The 21,783-nt window shown below is 40.9% G+C and overlaps 1 protein-coding gene across 1 annotated transcript in view; it reads right to left on the bottom strand.

Annotated features, from left to right (window-relative positions):
- Positions 1 to 19,911, bottom strand: part of GOLPH3 (golgi phosphoprotein 3) — a 50,595-nt gene extending 30,684 nt beyond the window's left edge. The window contains exon 1 of the mRNA XM_047866737.1: positions 19,390 to 19,911. Coding sequence (XP_047722693.1) covers positions 19,390 to 19,614 — 225 coding nt within the window. The 5' untranslated portion in view covers positions 19,615 to 19,911. The remainder of the gene's footprint in view (positions 1 to 19,389) is intronic.
- Positions 19,912 to 21,783: the final 1,872 nt, after the last annotated feature.

The following is a 21,783-nucleotide window of genomic DNA, read 5'->3' as shown; positions in this document are numbered from 1 at the left end:
TTACTAAAACAGATTTAAAAGCCTCTAGAAATTAAATGATGTAATACCAATGCATGAACAGGCCAAAAGAATAAAATCCAGAAAAAGACCCAAGAATATACTGAAATCTAATAAATGATAAAACTGTAATCTCAAATTAGTATAAGATGGAAAGATGGGTATTTTAATTAATAATTGGGACAAGTGGATAGCCATTTAGAAAAAGAAATTAGATCCATACTTCATATTATACTTCTAAATAAAGCTCCAAATAGATGGATCAGAGACTGAAATGTAAAATGAAACAATAAAGTACTAGAAAAAAACAGAGGTGAATACCTTCACAACCTGGGAGTGAGGGAAAAAACTTTCCAGCTAATACTCCAATTTAAAAGAAATAAAAGAGACTGATTTTACACCACCCAAGTTTTTCCAAGTCTGCATATGGCAAAAATCATAGACAAAATCAAAAATTTTTTTATTTTCAAAGAAATTGTTTTCCCACTCAAGTGTTTTATCCTGAATTCTACCACTGACTCCAGGCTAAGAACCTCCACTGCCTGGGAACTTGGATACCAGCATCAAACCTCAAGAACCTCTGTTAGAACCCAATCTAAATAGTAAGTTCACATCCAATCCACATCCAATTCTTCCTCAATTTTGTGGGGAATCCAATCCCAAGCCTCCCCTCCTTCATATCAGTCCCCTCCATCTTTATCCTCACCTCTAGCCAGACCAATCATTCACTAAGCACCCACAATATGTCAAGTATTATTCTAAACACTAAACACATAGTAACTCATTTACACCTTACAGTAACCTTCTGAGGTTAAGTATTATTATTATTTCCAATTCAAAAATAGGGAAAACAAGCCCAGAATACACCACTTAGACTACACTCTTGCTAATTTCCTAAATGTGTTTTCTATTTTTCTTCTACTACATTCACCTAGCAAAACTCCAACTCCAGATCAATCCAACTGTCCACTTTCTCCTTTTCTGTGCTTCTGAACTGCTAGTGGGGAAAAAAAAATCTTGCAATCTCAGTACAACTTAAACTGTCAATGATACCTGGCAAATCCTGTGTTTCCCTCAAAACTCTTCCCACTCCCTGTAGCAGCTATTTCAAAACTCCATTCTCCTCAAATCTCTGAACTTGGCTCATTTTCAGCAGATGACTTCATAGAAGTAAACGCCATCTGACAGGAATGGCCTCAACTTCTAACAATGAACCAAACCTATAAACTCAAATTCCTCCCTACTCATTCTTTTGTCTGGTAACAGAAAAACTGCCTAAGGCTCACCCTTCTACCAATGCTCTCGCATCTTAAGAAGTACCTTTCCTCACAATTCCCATCCTTCTAAAGCATCTTAAACCTCTTACATATATACTAGTACTTCCTATTGACATTCAAACATCCTCAAGTTTGCCCATCATGAGAAACAGAGAGAGAGGAACCAGCACTGCCCTATATCCTGCCCACTCACCACGAACTCCTTGAAAGTACAACAGACACTTCGACACTGGTTTGAACTGCACACGTCCATTGATCCACAGATTTTTTTTCAATATGCATAGTACTACAAATGTATTTCCTCTTCCTCAGGATTTTTTTTTTAATTTTTTTTTCAACGTTTTTATTTATTTTTGGGACAGAGAGAGACAGAGCATGAACGGGGGAGGGGCAGAGAGAGAGGGAGACACAGAATCGGAAACAGGCTCCAGGCTCCGAGCCATCAGCCCAGAGCCTGACGCGGGGCTCGAACTCACGGACCGCGAGATCGTGACCTGGCTGAAGTCGGACACTCAACCGACTGCGCCACCCAGGCGCCCCTCTTCCTCAGGATTTTAATAACATTTTATTTTCTGTAACTTATTTTAAGAATACAGCACAGGGGCGCCTGGGTGGCACAGTCGGTTAAGCATCCGACTTCAGCCAGGTCACGATCTCGCAGTCCGTGAGTTCGAGCCCCGCGTCAGGCTCTGGGCTGATGGCTCGGAGCCTGGAGCCTGTTTCCGATTCTGTGTCTCCCTCTCTCTGCCCCTCCCCCATTCATGCTCTGTCTCTCTCTGTCCCAAAAATAAATAAACGCTGAAAAAAAAAATTAAAAAAAACAAAAAACTTTAAAAAAAAAAAGAATACAGCACAAAATATATATACAAATATGTGCTAACTGACTTCATGTTATCGGGAAGGCTTCCAATAAACAGTAGTAGGCTACTGGTAGTTAAGTTCCAGGGAAGTCCAAAGCTTCCTTAGCTTTTGTGGTACCCCTAACCCCCACACTGTTCAAGAGTCAACTGTTTGGTCAAAAAATAACTCGCCACCACTTCCTTTTCACTTTCGAACCCATGCAATCTGATGCAGTTCTCAACAAGCCTTGCCTTAACTAACTGCCCCACAACCTCTGCCACTGCTGATCTTTGCTCCTCCTCCCCTGGCTTCCATAACACCACTCCATTACTGAGCAGCTCCTGTTCAGGCTTTTACAGATTACTCTTGTTTCACCTACTCCTGAAGCGTAATACTCCGTGGTCTTGTCTTACTTATACGCTTTTTTTTTTTTAAAGATTTTTTTTAGGGGCACTGGGTGGCTCAGTCAGTTAAGCGTCCAACTTTGGCTCAGGTCACGATCTCGCAGTTTGTGAGTTCGAGCCCCACATCAGGTTCTGTGCTGACGGCTCAGAGCCTGGAGCCTGCTTTGGATTCTGTGTCTCCCTCTCTCTCTGCCATCCAAGACAGATTTGTTTAATGGGTAATCTAGGTATGCTTCACTTCAGCCCCATGAAAATGAAAGATACAGTAGTCCCCTCACCCCTTACCCACAGTCTGTTACCCATGCTCAATCACCATCCAGAAGTAGATAACCCTTCTGACTTTATTGTCAGAAGGTTAATAGTAGTCTAATGCTACGTACAATGCCCCGAATTCATTTACCTCACTTCATCTCATCGTGTAGGCATATTATCATCTCAAATCATCACAAGAAGAAAGGTGGGTACAGTACAGTAAGATATCTTGAGAAAGAGAAAGACCACATTCACATTACTTTTATTACAGGATATTGTTATAACTGTCCTATCTTGCTATTAGCTGTTAATCTCTTACGGTGTCTAATTTTAAATAAAACTTTATCATAAATATGATGACCAGGAAAAAACATGATATATACAGGGTTCGGTTCTATCTTGGGTGTCAGGCATCCCCTGTGGGTCTTGGAACATTACCCCTGTGGATAAGGGAGCACTACTGTACTCATTTTTCTTTCCACACCTGCCACTGATCACTTCAATACAGAAAGCACAAAACTAAGTGTGAGGAGAAACTGACTTCCTCACAAACAAATAAATCTTTTCAAGGATCCATGGCAAAATGTATGTTTATTTGATCAGTGAAGTTTTAAAGTGTATTTAACAGCATCTTATTAACAAAACCTAACTCTAATCCCAGTCTTAATTCTTCTCTAGAAAGCATGAGGGGTTTACTTAATAAACACAACACAAAAATATTTCAATTTGCAAAGCTCTCTTCACATAATCATCTCATCTCATAATAACCCAGTAAAATACTATCATTCTGCATTTGAAAAATCTGAAGTTTAGAGAAGAAATAAGACTACATTCACATTCCAAAAGCAGCAGTCGTATCTAATGCCACAGTGCTGTGACTGTAAATACAGTGTTTCACCACTACATCACACTATCAGTATTCTGAGGACATTCTGAAAACTACAGATAATAATGAAAGCATGTAAGTTTTCTACCACATCACCATAACATTTATCTATTCGATGCAGGTGTGTGCATGATTTTCTAGCAGAAAATCCCATTTGGGAGGCAGAGACACAAAGCTGCATAAAGTAAAACATAATTTTGTAATTCTTAAAATAAGAAAATATCATTTTAATTCAATAAATAGCTACTGAGTGCCAAGACATTGCTAAGCAGAGATTAAAGATAACCAAGATAGAAGGCACACAATGAAAATAAAATTATAATTCAAATCATAATGCTAATATGAATAAAATGGCAACCATTCATTCCTTCATTCCAAAAACATGCTGCTATGAACTGAATTGTGTACCCCCAAAATTCATATTTTGAAGCCCTAACCCCCATGTGAATCTATTGGGAGACGGGGGTCTCTGAGAGATAATTAGGTTTAGATACAGTTACAAGTGTAGGGCCCTCATCAGAAGGGACAGCACACATTTTGCTGTGTTTCTCGGCCATGTGAGGACACAGAGGAATCTCTCCAGAACCCAACCATGTAGGTACCCTAACTTCAAAATTCCTGCCTCCAGAACTGTGAGAAAACTTCTGTTTAAACCAATTCTTTTGATTATTTTTATTACAACAGCCCCAGCAGGCTAACACATATGCATAAACCCCTAGAACACACTAGACACTGTGGTAGGTGCTAGATACCCAATAAGCAAAAGGGATGTGAGAGCAATTAACACTGCCTAGGGGGCTAGAATAAGATGAAAGAGCCTCAGCTAGGCATCAAAACATGAGTAAGAATTGGCTGCTAGGTGAAGAAAAGGAAGAGCCTGTATGGGAGAACCTGCTAATACAAACATGAAAGCCTAACAAAATAATAATGTGATTTCCAGGCCATTAGAAAAATAAAGGAAGGTCCCTAACATACACACCTATTAATTATGGTACATCAAATAATATGTTCTATCATGCAGTCGCTGAAAATAATGGGACACTGTATTTCTCGCTGTGCCACTTGAATTTTTTTTTACATGAGTAAATGCATATTTACTAACATGGGAAAGTGGTCACTACATATCATTAAGAGAAAAACAGTTACAAAGCAGTACTGGAAGGAGATCTCATTTTTCTAACTGAAAACTAAACATGTGCAAATTCATTTAAAATAAGACTAGAACAATAATACACGGTGTTACCACCCAATTTTCATCACTTGCCTTTTTGTTCAAGCCATTTTCCAACCAGAACTTTTTTGTTGTTGTTAGTGAAGTATATCACTCCCCAAAACCCTTCAATGGTTTCCCAACTGCACTCAGGAGAATATACAAAATCCTTAAACTGCCTTGTAAAGCCCTGTATTGTGTGTTCATCATCTCAGGCCTTTCTCCCCATCACCCCACTCCTGCCTGAACCATTTTTCAGTTCTTTAAGCCAAGCCAAGCTGTCTCACCTCAGGGCCTTGGAGTACACTCAACTAATCTATCTTCACTGTCTGCGGCTCCTACTCATTCCTTGAGTGTCAGCCTAAATATCATTTCCTTGGAAAGTTCTTCCCTTTACCCTCCCCCTATACCCACTCTCTCACAGCATACTCTAATTTTTCTTCATAATATGATCACAATGTGTAATTATACACATATATGCAAATTTATGTTGTTCTGTCTTCCCTAGTATAGTGCCTAGGATACAGTAGACACTCCATAAATGTTTTTCAAAGGAATAAAAGCTGAATTGTGGATTTCATTTTCTACATCTTTCTCCACAAGGAGCATAGACTTGTAAAGGAAAATAACTAAGACACTGTTACCACTCTAATAGTTCTTTAAACTCAAGCCAACCATGTTCTCTCCTCTAAGCTTTAATGGTAATTAAATCCTATTAATTCTTCTATAAGAATTATCTTTCTGATCAAGACTTTTCCCTCTGCATCCAAGATGCAGGCACAAAATTTCACAAATTCTAGTAACTTCAATCCTACTACCAACTTTCCTGCCTCCATCCTCTCCATCTACAAATTATTTATTCACTTAAAGGAACCACCTTTCTAAAAATCCAGTTTACAGTATTATTGCTATCTTTAAAACCTCCAACTGCCTCCAATATCATTTCCAACTTATATTTAAAGATCCTAAGGTAGTAATGACTTTTCATTTCCCTGTTCCACACAAACTCCCCCCCCCCCCCATAACTTAGTTCTCATTATATACAACAGATTTTCTTCTTTAGCTATGGTAAAATAATGTCAATCTTAGAAAGAGGACTTCCTCATATAGTTACTTTCACATATACCCTGTCACAATATATCCTGTCTAGAATGTCGGTTTCCTGTCAAGTGACATGCCACATCTCATTCAATATTCTGCCCAAAACTTACCTCCCTAAAGTGTTTCCTGCCCTTTCCAACGTCCTTCTTTGGGCATACTCCTCAACCACACATCTTCTCTGCCTTCCTCACAGCACTCAGCACTCCTACCTGCTCTACCAGTGACGACAGAATCACTTTTCCCTTCCTCACTGAAATCTGGACAACACCCCACAGGAGGAACTCCTCCCTTCAAAGGAATTCTCTAACCAGCTACTAAGATGATAACACATTTTCCCCTATATGAATAGGAAAAGACTGCCATTGTTCCACAGACCAGGCAAGACCATCAGCCAAAATGTGATCTAAGAAATCTGAAGGTGAGAGAAGAATCACTTCACACACCAAGCAATGAAAGAAATCACAAAGAAACACAAATCCTAGACCTTCAATTCAATACCAATTCTACTGAAGATAAATAGTTTCTAATAACCAAGTTCACAATCAGCACACATCTACAAAGGTATGGGGAAAATAAAGCCATGATGACAAAGCTTAAATGGTCATGTGCAGTTACAGAAGAGATGGACAGATGGAGGAGAAGAAGATCTAAGAGCTGAGGGAGCACAAGCATCAAAGAGGCAAAGAGACTATACTGGAGTGGGAGAAGGGGTTAACCTTACGCAGAAACCCCTTCCCTGTAACAGAAAGGAAGGAGTTTAGATAAAGGCAGATAGAGGAAGACAGGTAAAGGAAGCCTCTATAGACCCAGAGCAAGGAAGAAGTAAAACAAGAAACTTGAAGGGAGTGATGAAGATTTTAAACAGTCACTGAGGAAAACCAATCCAAGAGAGAACAGGTGAGGAGGTGAACTAAGGCAGTGGCCTTAAAAATGGTCAGAAGACAAATTCAAAGAATTCTGAGAATGCAGACTGAGTTCCCTACTGGGCATGGATTGTGAAAGAGAGAAGACTGGGAAGTCTGACCTAAGCAACTGTGTGGCTACAGGGGAATGGACTCTGACATGGAGTGCAAGAACAATCTTAGGGGAGAGATACAACTCCAAATCACCCTTTCCAATCCAGACACCTCTCCTGAACATCAAACCCAAATTTGCAACCTCCTACTGAAGCATTAAGGGATAAATATATAAGGTTAGGTATAAATAACTGGTTACTGGCTCTCCTTCTGAATCTCCTAAACACACTCACAACCCAGAACAAATCAGCAGACAGCTTCAACAAAGACAACGAAGTCAACAGACTTTAGTGTGAGACTTCTGAGCTCTTTTCAAGGGCTCTAACCTTTTAGGCAGATAGGATAGTTTTTACTATCTAATTTCATTTTCAAAAACTTACAGCTTGAACAAAGTTGGGGGATTCACACTTCCCTGATTTCAAAACGTATTACAAAGCTACAGTAATCAAAACAATGTGGTACTGGCATAAAAACATACAGACCAATGAAACAAAAGCCCAGAAATAAATACTTGCATGTATATGGTCACACGATTTTTGACAAGTGTGCCAAGATCATTCAATGAAGAACAATCTTGACAGCAAAGGGTGCTGACAAAACTGAATATCCATATGCAAAAAGAATGAAGTTGGACCCCTACATTATACCATACATTAAAAACTAACTCAAAACGATCGAAGACCAAAACATAAAAAAACTATAAAACTCATAGGGAAAAAACACAGCAGAAAATCCTAAAAACATTAAATTTTGAAATAACTTCTTGAATATGACACCAAAAGCATAGGCAACAGCAACAAAAAGATAAAGCAGACAATCAAAAGTAAAAACTTTTGTGGATCAAAGGACACTGTCAACACAGTAAAAAAGCAACCCACAGGATAGTAGAAAATATGTGCAAATCATAGATTTAATAAGGGATTAATATCCTGAAAATATAGACAACTTCTAACACTCAACAACAAAACCTTATTGGGAAAAAAAAAAAAAAAAAAAAACAGGGCCAAGTATTTAAATAGGTATTTCTCCAAAGAAAATACACAAATGTCTAATCAGCACAAAAAAAGATGTTCAACATCACTAATCATTAGAGAAGTACAAATCAAAACCACAATGAGATACCACTAAACACCTGTTACAGTGGCTATCATCCAAACAAACAAACAAACAAACAAACAAGTGTTGGCCAGGACACAGAAACTGCAATCCTTGTGCACTGCTGGGAATGTAAAATGGTCCGGCCACTGTGGAAGACAATATGGTAGCACCTCCAAACATTTAACATAGAATTACCATGTTTTCTAGCAATTTCATTCCAAGTATGTATCCAAAATAATAAAAGCAGGGACTCAAACAGATATTTGCATAACAATGTTCAAAGCAGACGTATTCACAATGGCTAAAAAGTAGAAACCAAAATGTTCAACAGATGAGTGGATAACAAAACGCAGTAGACACATATAACGTAATATTATTCAGCCTTGAAAAGGAATGAAATTTAGGATACATGCTATGACATGAATGAACCCTGAAAATATGCTAAGAAAAACAGACATAACAGGGCAAATGCATGATTCCACTTGTATAAGGTACCGAGGATAGTCAAATTCATAGATATAGAAAGAAGAATATAGATCTTCCTCAACCTACAATGGAGGTACATCCCAATACACCCCACTGTAAATCTGAGAATATAATTTAAAGTGAAAATGCAGTTAATACACCTAATTCACTGAACATTACAGCTTAGCCCAGCCTACCTTAAACATGCTCAGAACACTTACATTAGCCTATAATTAAGCAAAATCATCTTAACACAAATCCCACTTTATAATAAAGTACTCAGTATCTCATGTAATTTACTGAAAACTGTACTGAAAAACAGAACGGTTGTGGGTTCAGAACAGTTCTAACTGTTATCAGTTGTTCATCCCTGTGATCACATGACAGCTGGCGGCTGCTGCCCCCTTAAGCCCTGCCCGGAGTAAGGGGAGAGTATCACAGGGCACATTGTTAGCCTAGGAAACAATCCAAAGTCAACTCAAAGTACAGTTTCTACTATCTATATATCCCTTTCACACCACCATAAAATCAAAAAATTGCACGTTAGACGACTGTAAGTTGGAGATCATCTGTAGTGGTTACCAGAGGCTAAGGGAAGGGAGAAAGGAAGAGTTAGTGTTTAATCGGTATACTTTGTTTGGAATGATGAAAAAGTTCTACAGATGGTTAGTGATGATGGCTACAACATTCACAACAATCTGAATGCCCTTAATGCCACTGATTTGTACACTTTAAAATGGCTGAAATCGTAAATTTTATGTTACGAATATTTTACCACAAGAAAAAAAAATTAAGAATAAAGAACCTACAGCTTTCCTTTTACTCTTTGAGGCCTACCACTCACAATTAAGACTGTGGAGACTATCTTAATGTTTCTAGTCCAGCAGTAGGTGGACTAGAGCCATCTTAATGTTTCTAGTCCAGCAGTCAGGACCCTGCCCAGATCATAAAAGATCCTCAATTATTTGAGAACGGGAGATGATGGATGGGCAGATTACTTTAAGTTCACATTTATAGGCAATAATTTCTAAACACTGCAAATATTTTAAGAAAATTACAATGTATATTAAAACAATTTTCTAACTTAAAATTTTATAGATGCATGGGGCGGGACTGGCTGAGATGCCATCTTAAAAGATTATTTGTGACAATCAAATGAAAGTTAACCCCAAAACCAATTTCCAGTCAGCTTCAACCGACTCTGTGGACAGAATCCCCTGGGAGATTCTGTTATAAGCCGCAGCTCCCCCACCTCTCCTAGAATGGAATGCTATTCCATTCTAGGGGAATAATGCCCATCTCAACTCCCCTCTGCTCCTGACCCTCCTGGCCAGCCTCAACCTATTTGCTACTTCCTCTGAATGAAAAATGTATGGTATCCACTATCCAAGTGGCACTTAGGATAGTGCTAATTTACACCGTTATTTGAATTCTCCCATGTCCTGCCTCTCCACCACTAGACTATATAAACTTGTGAAGACTAGGGACTTTCCTTGCTACTTTTATTCCTAGGCTCACTTACTTATTTATTTATTTATTTATTTTTAAACGTTTATTTATTTTTGAGACAGAGAGAGACAGAGCATGAACGGGGGAGGGTCAGAGAGAGAGGGAGACACAGAATCTGAAACAGGCTCCGGGCTCCAAGCCGTCAGCACAGAGCCGGATGCGGGGCTTGAACTCACGGACCGCGAGATCGTAACCCGAGCCGAAGTCGGCTGCTTAACCGACTGAGCCACCCAGGCGCCCCCCTAGGCTCATTTAACAAAAAGACTTGCACAAAGTACAATTTCATAATTTAGTGCAACTTTGGAAATTGGCGTTCCCACCTTTCCCCACTCTCAAACCCCACAGGGCTCTGGCTTGGCAGCCAAAGAACCTATAGTGAGGAAAAAGCGAACAGTACATTAAGACAGGAAGAAAATAAGAAAAAATTTTTCAATGAAGATAAAAAAAAGAAAGGATTGTGTGCCAAAGCCTTCTCCAGAGGACCTAGCCCTAACACCCTAAGAGAAGATCCTGGCCTTGAACTCAGGTAGAAAGGACCCCCTGCCTCCTAAAGGGGGGAGGGTATAAAAAACAGGGGGTAGGACTATGGAAAGTGGGAAGAAATGGTGACCACCGGGGTTAGAAGAGGAATGTTCTACTAAGCCCAGTAGATAAAGTATAAGAGGGCCAAGAAACAAAAATTGTGAAAATATTAAATACTTATCAGTACCACTATAAACTGTAACTTCTTGAGGCTAGGCCATTACTCATTTGTTCAGCACTTTGCAGTTTTCAAAGACCCTGCATATATGCCAGCTCACTGGAGCCCTACAATCTAGAGATTATGGGACAGCCCACAAATGTAGGCCCATTCTGCCCAGGGAAAAACTGAGGTTCTAAGAATTCAAATCATTTATCCTAGTTTTTCTAACTACTCAAAGGCAAGGCTGGGAGTCTAGAGCATGGCACAGTCTTTCAGCTGCTGATCCAAGGTATCCCCAGTATGTCCATACTACACTTAACATGTACTACCATTGAAGTCTGCAATCTCTTTTATTGAAATCATTTGCACATGTCTTCTACACAGACTGGATGCTTCTTGAGGGTAAGAAATTTTTCTTTGAAACCCAACCACGAAGGAAAGAGATGGACATACAGAACGTGTTCAATAATTGGATTGAACTAAACATATGGACACTAAACCAGATTCCATTTTAGATAATATAGATCCAAAAATTAAATGTGACAAGCTCAATTCAGTGCATGAATTGAAAGTTCAGTTTTTTTTAAAGTTCAATTCTATATGTTATTTTGAGCTTATTTTGTTAACATAGCATAAAACTTTAACAGTAGTGTTTAAAAAAACAAAATTGAGGGGCGCCTGGGTGGCTCAGTCGGTTAAGCGGCCGACTTTGGCTCAGGTCATGATCTCGCAGTCCGTGAGTTCAAGCCCCGCGTCAGGCTCTGTGCTGACAGCTCAGAGCCTGGAGCCTGTTTCAGATTCTGTGTCTCCCTCTCTCTGACCCTCCCCCGTTCATGCTCTGTCTCTCTGTCTCAAAAATAAATAAACGTTAAAAAAAAACAAAAATTTAAAAAAAAATTGAAAATAAAACCAGAGTAAAAATAACCATCAGCAATTTATATGCAGTCCTTTAATTTCCAGCCCTTCCCAGACAATACTGGGAGAACACAAAACTTTACCTACACATCATCAACCAACAAGAATAACTTTGATCTTAAAATTTTACTCACAACCTCTTACAGTTTGGTATGTTAAAACTGTTCCTCCCACTACTGAACTAGAAGCCAAAATCTATTACAATAAAAATTCCAGGGGCACCTGGGTGGCTCAGTCGGTTGGATGCCTGACTTCGGCTCAGGTCATGATCTTGGCAGTTTGCAAGTTCGAGCCCTGCATTGGGCTCTGTGCTGACAGTTTCGAAGCCTGGAGCCTGCTTCGGATTCTGTGTCTCCCTCTCTCTCTCTCTCTGCCCTCCCCTGTTCACGCTCTGTCTCGCTCTCAAAAATATATAAATGTTAAAAAAAATTTTTTTTTAATTCCAATCAGAGAAAAAGGTTTCTAAACCTCAGTAAAGGGCATAAATTTGGTATTTTCAATATTGACTCATTTCAGTGTTTCTCAAGTTTTTTTCATTATTGCTCCCTAAAGAAGCTTTTTCAGACTTATTTTTCCCTAACTACCCTCGCCCCATTAAATTTAATAAAATGGGGGTGCCTGGGTGGCTCTGTCAGTTAAGCATCTGACTCTTGATTTCAGCTCAGGTCATGATCTCACAGCTCGTGAGATCGAGCCCCAAGTCAGGCTCTGCACTGACAGCAAGGAGCCTGCTTGGGATTTTCGCTCTCTCTCTCTCTCCCCTCCCCCCCCCCCCCGCCCCTCTCCTGCTTTTGAGCCTCTCTCTCAAATACTAAAAAAAGAAAAAAAAAAATCTAAGATGGATACACCACCTGTTTACAGGACAGATGTACATTTATGCTTATACATAAAAAGAGTAAGGACTTTTCACCACCAACCCCAGAAACAATTTTCACTCCCTTAGAGAGGACATTACCCTCATCAAAAAAACATGATTTATTTAATAAATACTTAAGTGGTAGTATATGCCAGGCAAGATATTCACTATCAAAAAATTCTAGAGGGGAGCCTGGGTGGCTCAGTCCATGAAGCATCTGACTCATTATGTCGGCTCAGGTCATGATCTCACGGTATCTTCACCCAGGTGCCTGAAAGCAGACTATTTTCTATATGTTCCCATAATACCTAAAACCTCAATATTTGCTAGACTGCATTATAATACTGTACATGCTACTGAAACAGGTAGCAATCTTTCAAGCTTTGATTAGAGAAACCTAAAGCCACAGATATCAATTTCAAAATGAAACCAGATGGCCCACTTTGGCACTTGTCACTATGCTTATTAAATGGAAGACACACAGGACAAGCACAATCTTTGTGTTGCTTTAAAAGGAGACTCACATGAAAACAGAATGACCTAAAGAAAGACTACAGCAACTTGGAATGATACCATTTACTCTGATTAACAGCAGAAAAATTATGCTGATAGAAAGTAGGGAAAGTTTGCTTGGACACAGAGGAGTGTTGGGCCAAAAATGTAACATGACATAACAGGAAAAGCATGATTTAGGTTTTTGAGACTTACACATAAGCTGACACTATAACAGTTTACTTCTTTAAATATCAAATGTGTCAAACTTTGATCAAAATGATTTCAAAGTATAATTCTAAAACATAATCTCAAATGATCCACACAGGGACAGTCAGATGGTTAAAATTAAGATATATCAAATTATTAGTATGGCTTGTAATATCAGTGAATATATTGGCCACACTGTGAAAGAACCCCAAAGCACTGAAAATGATTTCAGTACAAACTCTTGTTTAAAAGGTAAAAATGGTTCGATGAACTCCAAAAACTAATTTTTGAGATCCTATGTGTCTTTCACTGTGTACCTACTCTTAAATACACCTGAAAAAAATGAAGATTCAATCTTTTGAAAATATGAAATGAATATTATTAGTAAAGGAATCACAAAATTCCAAAGCTCAGAAGCCTTTAGTATACACTAAGTTACTAAAATCTTAGCACATGGCAGCCAAGCCCCCCTTAACAAGGACTTTCATGAAAGGATCTTTAAAATTACAAAATTGAAAGCACCTGGCTGGCTCAATGGGTAGAGCAGGTAACTCTTGATCTTGGGAATGTGAGTTCAAGCCCCACGCTGAGGGTAGAGTTTACTTTTAAAAACAAACAAACAAAAACAAACAGGGGTGTCTGAGTGGCCCAGTTGGTTACGTGTCAGACTCCTGATTTCAGCTCAGGTCATGATCTCACAGTTCATGGGATTGAGCCCCATGTTGGGCCCTGTGCTGAGCATGAAGCCTGCTTGCAATTCTCTCTCTCCCTCTCAAAATAAATAAATAAACTTAAAAAAAAAAAAAAATACCACTAGGGGAAAAGTGTCTTAAAAACCAGGAGAGAAAAGACAGTACCAATGGGTTAGGGAGAAAGAAGATCAAAGAACCATGTCAGAAAACATTCTGATCCAAGCGCTGGCACTAACCTTGACAGGTCTCCAAAATACCACAGCCTGTTTCACTCTCAAGATCCAAAGCCCTGGAAGAAAATACCTGACTGGATAAGGCAGTGTGACTGCATCACAAAAGGGGAGGGTAAATGCTTCAACAGGGCCTCCAGGGGCTACACACAATGGGGGAACCCCAATAAAAGGATGGGGGGGGGGGGGACAGATAGACAGGATTCAGCATGGTGGAGAGTAAAACAATAAACATCCAAAACAGCCCAATCAGAACCATGGAAGAGAATTATTTCTCTCTCCATTTTAAAGGAGAATTTTGAGGCCCAAGGGCTTAAATAATATATGTAAAACAAAAGATATGTCTCAGAGAAGAACTACAATACCTCTTTCCACTTCTATTCCACAGACACACTCTAAATTACACCTGGCCATTTAAAATAGTTACATCCAACCTCAAAGCACTAAGATCTGCCACAAACAAAAATATTTAAAAGTATCTGACAAGGGGCACCTGGGTGACTGTCAGCTAAGTGTCCGACTTCAGCTCAGGTCATGATCTCATGGTTTGTGAGTTCAAGCCCCACATCAGGCTCTGTGTGGACAGACAACTCAGGGCCTGAAGCAGCTTCAGATTATGTCTCCCTCTCTCTCTGCCCCTCCCCAGTTCATACTCTCTCTCTCAAAAATAAATAAACATTAAAAAAAAAAATTTTGGGGGCGCCTGGGTGGCGCAGTCGGTTAAGCGTCCGACTTCAGCCAGGTCACGATCTCGCGGTCTGTGAGTTCGAGCCCCGCGTCGGGCTCTGGGCTGATGGCTCAGAGCCTGGAGCCTGTTTCCGATTCTGTGTCTCCCTCTCTCTCTGCCCCTTCCCCGTTCATGCTCTGTCTCTCTCTGTCCCAAAAATAAATAATAAACATTGAAAAAAAAATTAAAAAAAAAAAAAAATTTTTTTTTAAAAAGCTATCTGACAATAGGGGTTCCTGGGTGGCTCAGTCGGTTAAGCATCCAACTCTTGATTTTGGCTCAGGTCATGATTTCGTGGTTCCTGGGATCAAGTCCTAAGGGCTCTGTGCCAACAGCATGGAGCCTGCTTGGGATTCTCTCTCCCTCCCTCTGTCGTGCTCTCTCTTCCTCTCTCTCAAAATAAATAAACTTAAAAAAGTATCTGACAACAAAACAAACAACAAAAACACTCATAAACACAGAGAACAAAATGGTGGTTGCCAGGGGGCAGATGATAGAGGGATGGGTGAAATAGGGGGAAGAGACTTAGAATTACAAGCTTCCAGTTATAAAATAAGTCAAGGGAATAGAAAATACAGGATAAGAATTAGTCAAAAATATGGTAATAACTTTGTATGTTGACAGATGGTGACCATACTTACCAAAGTGAGTATTTTGAAATGTTCAGAATTGTCAAATCACTGTTACACCTGAAACTAATACAACTATACTTGAATTAAAATTTTTTAATAAATATAAGTAAATAAATACAATGATGTCCTGAGAGAAGAAATAAAATGCAAAAAAATAAACGATACCAAGTATTTGAGGTAATTGAGACGTTCTGAAAACTGACTCTTGGAAACATCAGTGGAAAAACCAAATAGTCGGGGAAAGGAAAGTATCTGGCTCATTTACTGCCCTTCCCCCTCAAAGGAGAAGATTATAGAAAATCTTGCGAATTTGGAAGCTGAGTTCAAGTTTAAACCTATCTGCCATTCTTACTGCGGTCTCTGAAGATTTATTTCAATAAATAAATCACTGATGCTCCATCCAGACTGAGCACCGCAATCCCCAGAGGGCCCAAGCAGCTTCATGGAAGAGCCACAAAGGAAAATCATTGGTAAAAAGTGTAAAATGCATACCTAAATTTAAAAAAAGGAAAAAAAAATCCCTCACAATGACTTTAGAGTCACTCCTGATAGGTAAACCAAGGCCAGACCATCTGCTTATTGGCAAGCTGAGCCTTCTGTTCAATAAAGGGAGGACTCCTAAGAGGAACACTAGATACAGGATGTAAGTCAATGTAACTGTTTAAATACTGTAAATTACAAATGTGTTAGAAGTTGAAAATTCAAAGAAAATGAACAAATGACAACCTCACACAATACAGATAAATGTCACAATGCAAAACAAAAGCTGCAAACGGAAGTACAAAAATGGACAAAATTATTCTATGCTGAATTCCAAAGTCAAGCTAGTTGCTACCCTTAAGGACTAAGCAATTACTGGAAAGGCATCAAGTGGGGCTTCTGGAGAGTGGTCATGTTCTGTTTCTTGATCTGGGTGCTGGTTTAACAGCTATGTTCAGTTTGTGAAAATTTACCACACTTCAGCACACTTTCCTGTATACTTCTTATTGAACAAAAATATTTTTAAAAAGCCATAATGTCTGTTTTAAAAGCCTAAGGCTAATTTCACCATCTTACAATTTCTTTACATTTTTTCTCAATTATTTGGAATTCAAATACAATAGTTCACACATGTGCATATATAACGTATCTATCGTTAAGGACCTTAAAATGTAGGTTTTCATATCTCACAAGTACCCAAACGTAACAAAGATGAATACTAAGCTAAAGCAGTAAATTTATTAAGCTATATATTATGCCTAAAGCTTGAAACTTGTTAATGTCAAAATCTAGTATTAACAAGCATAAATGCCTAGGCTCTAGGTAAGAGTAATTCCTGCCCCCACTTTAAAGACTGATACAAGTTGAAGACATGAGGGGAAAATCTCCCAAACTTATGAATGGAGGAGGTGACAGGTCCATTATTAGTACTGTAAAGATGTAAAAGAGAAGTTATATAGATTAATCCCTAAAACCTATATCTAAAGCAATGCCAAATCCCAAACCCACTCACCTCTACTTCAACTCCCTGGGCTTGCCTGCAAAAGGGGAAAATAAAAAAATTTCTCTAGGTGATTGTTGAAATCAGCAAGAAATGCTCAGAATTAGCTGAGTCTGGACCTTAGCCATGACATGGCAAGGTACAGTGACTCCTAAGCACAACATATGGTTTCAATTACCTGCCACCAAAGAAATTTAAATTGTCTACATTTTTTAAGTACCATTAAGCTTCAACAAATTCTTTAAATTATCTTCATGACAACCAAGCACCAAAAAAAAGCAAATCAATGTGCTTTAGCTTAAACTTTTTCAGTAACACATACTTTGGGGGGAAAAAGGTACTTTTTCACCATAAGCTCTCACTTGGGAGTGACTCAAATCCAAAAGCTAGTTTTGGTTTTAGTTGGGGTTTTGGTTTTTGGTTTTTTTAAGTTTTAGTTTTATGCACAGGACATAGCCATACAGAAAACTATCACAAACGACATAAACCAGAATGTTCACTCAGGAATATGGAGGACTTGTTTCCTTCTTTTTTTTTTTTTTTTTTGTTTTTTTTTTTGTATTTTCTAAAACGTTACTTTAGTTCTAAAGGAAAAAGACAAAGAAAAATGTTTACTACCAAAATTCTAAATTGTGCAGCCTAAAAAGGCAAGTTGAATACTTTCTAAAATCACATTTCTAGAACACTGTGCATCTACAGACCATCCCCAACTTAACAATTTTTCAACTTTATGACTGCACAAAAATAATTCGAATTTTGATCTTTTCCTGGGCTAACAATATGTATACACATACGATTTGCTAGGCACAGCCACATGACAAGGGTAAACACCTGATGCACTTAAAACCATTGTTTTTCACTCCCAGTACAGCATCCAACAAATTACACGAGATATTCAACACATTATAAAAACGCTTTGTGACAGGTGAGTCTGCTCAACTATAGGCTAACGTAAGTGTCCTGAGCACGATGAAGGTAGGCTAGGTGACGATGTTTGGTAGGTCAGGTGTATTAAATGCATTTTCAATATTCAATTTACGATGAGGTTATCAGAACATAACCCCATCATAAATTGAGGAAGACCTGTAGCTTGTTCTTCCAAAGAACAAAAAAGAATTTCACATCAGTCTGTTTCCATTATAACTCAGTAATTAATAAACATACTGAGTCCCTTTCACACCCAGGGGAACCTTTTTTCAAGTGATCCTTATTAAAACCTAAAAATGGGAAACCAAGATATAGCAAATACTCTAGACATCTCTATAGAAGTAAACTTTAATTCATTAAAAAACTAAATATTAGGAGGTCACAATCCATATAAAACTCTGGCATATAAAATATAAAATATCTGGTAAGTTTCCGTGAACTAAGACCAAATTGTTTTATAAGGATTTTTTGCCCACCTTTGTGACTAGGGAACACTTTATTAAAAATCAAAACAAAACTTGGATATTTCTGTATCTGACTCTCAAAATGTGCTGTTTGTAGTTTCCACGCTGAGATCAAACAAGCTTCTGAAACCACCTCACCATACGTGATTTATAGAATATCCATTCATCTGGCTGACCGGCTGGTCTCTAAAAATGGTTTTTTTGTAGATAAATGGATATGTGATGAAGCAAATCTAGGAAAATGTTAATGATAGAACCTAGGAGGGGAGTATACAGGAGATGAAAATAATCTTTCAAAATCACAACACACAAATATATCCACAGCAACTTTAACCCACCTAAGGCCTTGAATCACAAACCTAACCTTCCAGCACGCCACGAAAAAGCCCTTCCTTAAGATAGCAAGACTTTCTTGCAGACTAGTCAACTGATAAAATATAAAAATGATACTAAAAGTAATCTCTTACCCAAAGCAAGGTTACCTAGGAAGTCATTTTCCAGAAGGTGTCATGAGAATTTTGTTGGACTTTTAACTTTACTGGATGTAAAACAACTTTTGCCTCCATTACCATTTCACCGAAATTTTTCAAAATTCCAAACAGTACACCTTAAGTTTTGTTTTGTTTTTTAATCTCCCAAAAAGCAGATCCGTGGAGCCCTCCCAGGTCCTAAAACCTGCAAAACCCATGAGAGTTCGGGGCGCTGGTGGTTCCAGGTGTTTCACTCTAACGTGCAGTCTCCAGGTGGGGCTGTACCCTGGGGTCTACACGGGTTAAAAAGGCGGAAAAAGGGAGGAAGACATACAGACCGCCAAGGAGTCAAAACCAAAGGAGTGACTGTGTAAGGAGGAAGGGAAAATCCAAGCAATCTGTGCGGGGAGGATCTGGAAGCACCGGGCCAGCTGGGCGCTCAGCTCAGGAACTCGGAGGGCAGACGCGCGGAGCCGGAGGCCGGGTTCCCCCTGTGCCCGGGCCCCGCGCCGGCCGCCAGCCTCCGGCCGCCCCCGCCCTGCCCGCCGCGCCCGCACCTCTCGGTCCTTGAGGCCCAGCAGGAGCACCTCCTCCATCAGGGTCAGCCGCGTTTCCTTGGAGTCGCCCTTGTCGTCGTCGTCCTGCTCGTCGCGGCGGCTCTGCGCGTCGTCCTCGCCGCTGCCGCCGCCGCCGCCCGCCACCCGCTCCTTGTCGGCGGCGTTGCGGGAGGCCTCCGTGCGCCGCTGCACCAGGCCGGAGCTGCGCTGGGTCAGCGAGGTCATGGCTCCCGCCGAGACGCCGTGCTGGGCCGAGAGGGACGCGGGACCTACCGGGTCTCCCTCCTCCTTCCCCCGCGGCCCCCGACCCGGGCTTCCGTGTTAAATCCCGGCGCTGGGGCGACGTCCGTCGACAGCTGTGCCGGGGGCAGTCATGGGGAGACGGGCCGGGAAGAAACGGGCGGGCCGGGCGTCGGCGGACCTAGAGAGGGGCTCTTCCTTCCGGCGTCCGCAGGCCCCAAGGCAGCCCGAGATCCTAGGTGGAGGCGGAGGTGGCGGCGGCGGCGGCGGCGGCTGCGCCTTCCCAATATGGCGGCGCCGACTGACGTCACCGGAGGATGTGGCACAGCCGGCGCGGGGCGGGCCCGGAGGGCGCCGGAAGCGTCGGGCAGGGACCGGGCGGCGGGGGACGAGGGCGGGGATCCGCCCACGATGACCCCCTGCTGGGCCCTCGGGTCTCCTCTGGCTCTCGCCCTCTGCTAGGCGTCCCTTGGCCGCCGGGCCCGCCATCCCCCTCCTCCGGAGACCCGTGACGTGTCCTCCCTCCGTCCGCCTCCCCCTTCGCTCCTGGGGAAACCGGGCCTGGCGCCAGAGACTTGGCGAGGCCCCCGCCACGAATCGGGAGAGTCGTGGCCTAGCGAGGCTGGACCCCGCTCAGCCTCAAGCTGTGCACTTACCACGGCAGACACCGCCATCCTCGGAGTTGGCCTCGGCCGGGGAAAGGGCGGAGGGGGGTCGGGGAAGGGACCCCGCTTGGAATCCGGGGTCCCCAAGAGACACAGGAAGGACTTTGCCCGCTGCTGATAGAGCGAAGAGAGAGCGCGCTCTCTCTGCCCACACTCCCTAACCCTTCCGAAGGAGTAACTGCATTTAAATAGCTTGAAAATGGACTTTTAGTATTTACCGCATGTATTAAAGAGAAGTTAGACCAAATTGAATAGTTTTGTTTGTAGAACTTTTTCCTCGCCTCCTGACTTGTAAAGTGACCAGGGCGCTGTGAGTACTGTTAGTGCTGTACGCGTCAGTGCACTTGACCTTAACGATCTTTTTATAGAGACAATAAACCTGTTGGGTTTCATGCGACGTCCTTGTACAAATTAAATCTCCCCGAATTTAATTACTAGGTGAAATCCTCTTGGCGTTCTTGACAGTTTGTGCAAGTTATGTTATAGCGTAGATGTCAAACCTGAGGGGGAGTTTGGAGGGCCAGAAGGATGGAGCTTACAAATAAAACATCCAGAAATGGCATTGTATGCCATCCAATATTATTTAAAATCAACAGTGGCCACAGGTTATGGCTACAGAATATTCAGATAGGAGAAATATATTGTTGTAACAGGACTTGAGCTGTGATAAATGATAAACGCTCACAGTAAAACTGTCCCGTCGAACGTTTCTGGCTACAGAGTTCTCCCGCCTCTACAAACCCATCATCCAAAACTCCTACTGGCTGCACACCATCATCACCCCAAACCCTAGAAAGTGAGAATGCTAAATGTGGGGTGAGGAGAGAGAAAGGTGAACACAAAGTAGACCCTCCCTTTTTCCTATCTTTCTGGGCAAAGGTCAATTTCACCTCAACCAATTTCTCCACATCCTGTTCAACTATTTTTTTTTCCTTTTATTTCCATAGCACTTCTTTCCCAAATAGCTTAAAATGTTTTTTTTAAAGAAACGTAATTATTTGTTTAATCAAATACATAGTTGAAGGAGTATAAAAATGAATATAGTGAAAATCTACCTTCAAGCCCTGCCCCTATTCACCTAGTTGTTCCCCCCTTCTCCTCCCCTAGTGATTTCAAAATACCTCAACAAAATTCTCTGGTACTCCTTCAAAAGATGAAGTCTGAGGTGCCTAGGTGGCTCAGTCAGTTAAGCGCCTGACGTCAGCTCAGGTCATGATCTCGCGGTCCATGGGTTTGAGCCCCACGCAGGGCTCTGTGCTGACAGCTCAGAGCCTGGAGCCTGCTTCCAGATTCTGTGTCTTCCTCTCTCTCTGCAACCTCCCCCACTCAGGCTCTGTTTCTATCTCTCAAAAATGAATAAATGTTAAAAAAAAAAAAGATAAGCCTAATTCCCCTCCCTTGAGTGTGGACTAGATTCAGTGACTCTATTCAAATGAGTAGAATGTAAGCAGGTGTCCACAGCTTCTTCTCTTATGTTCCCTCTCTCCCT

Source organism: Prionailurus viverrinus, chromosome A1 (genome assembly GCF_022837055.1).
Source record: "Prionailurus viverrinus isolate Anna chromosome A1, UM_Priviv_1.0, whole genome shotgun sequence".
Taxonomy (NCBI): Eukaryota; Metazoa; Chordata; class Mammalia; order Carnivora; family Felidae; genus Prionailurus; species Prionailurus viverrinus.
Note: the sequence above shows the minus strand (reverse complement) of the source record. Positions and strands in the feature narration are given on the sequence as shown.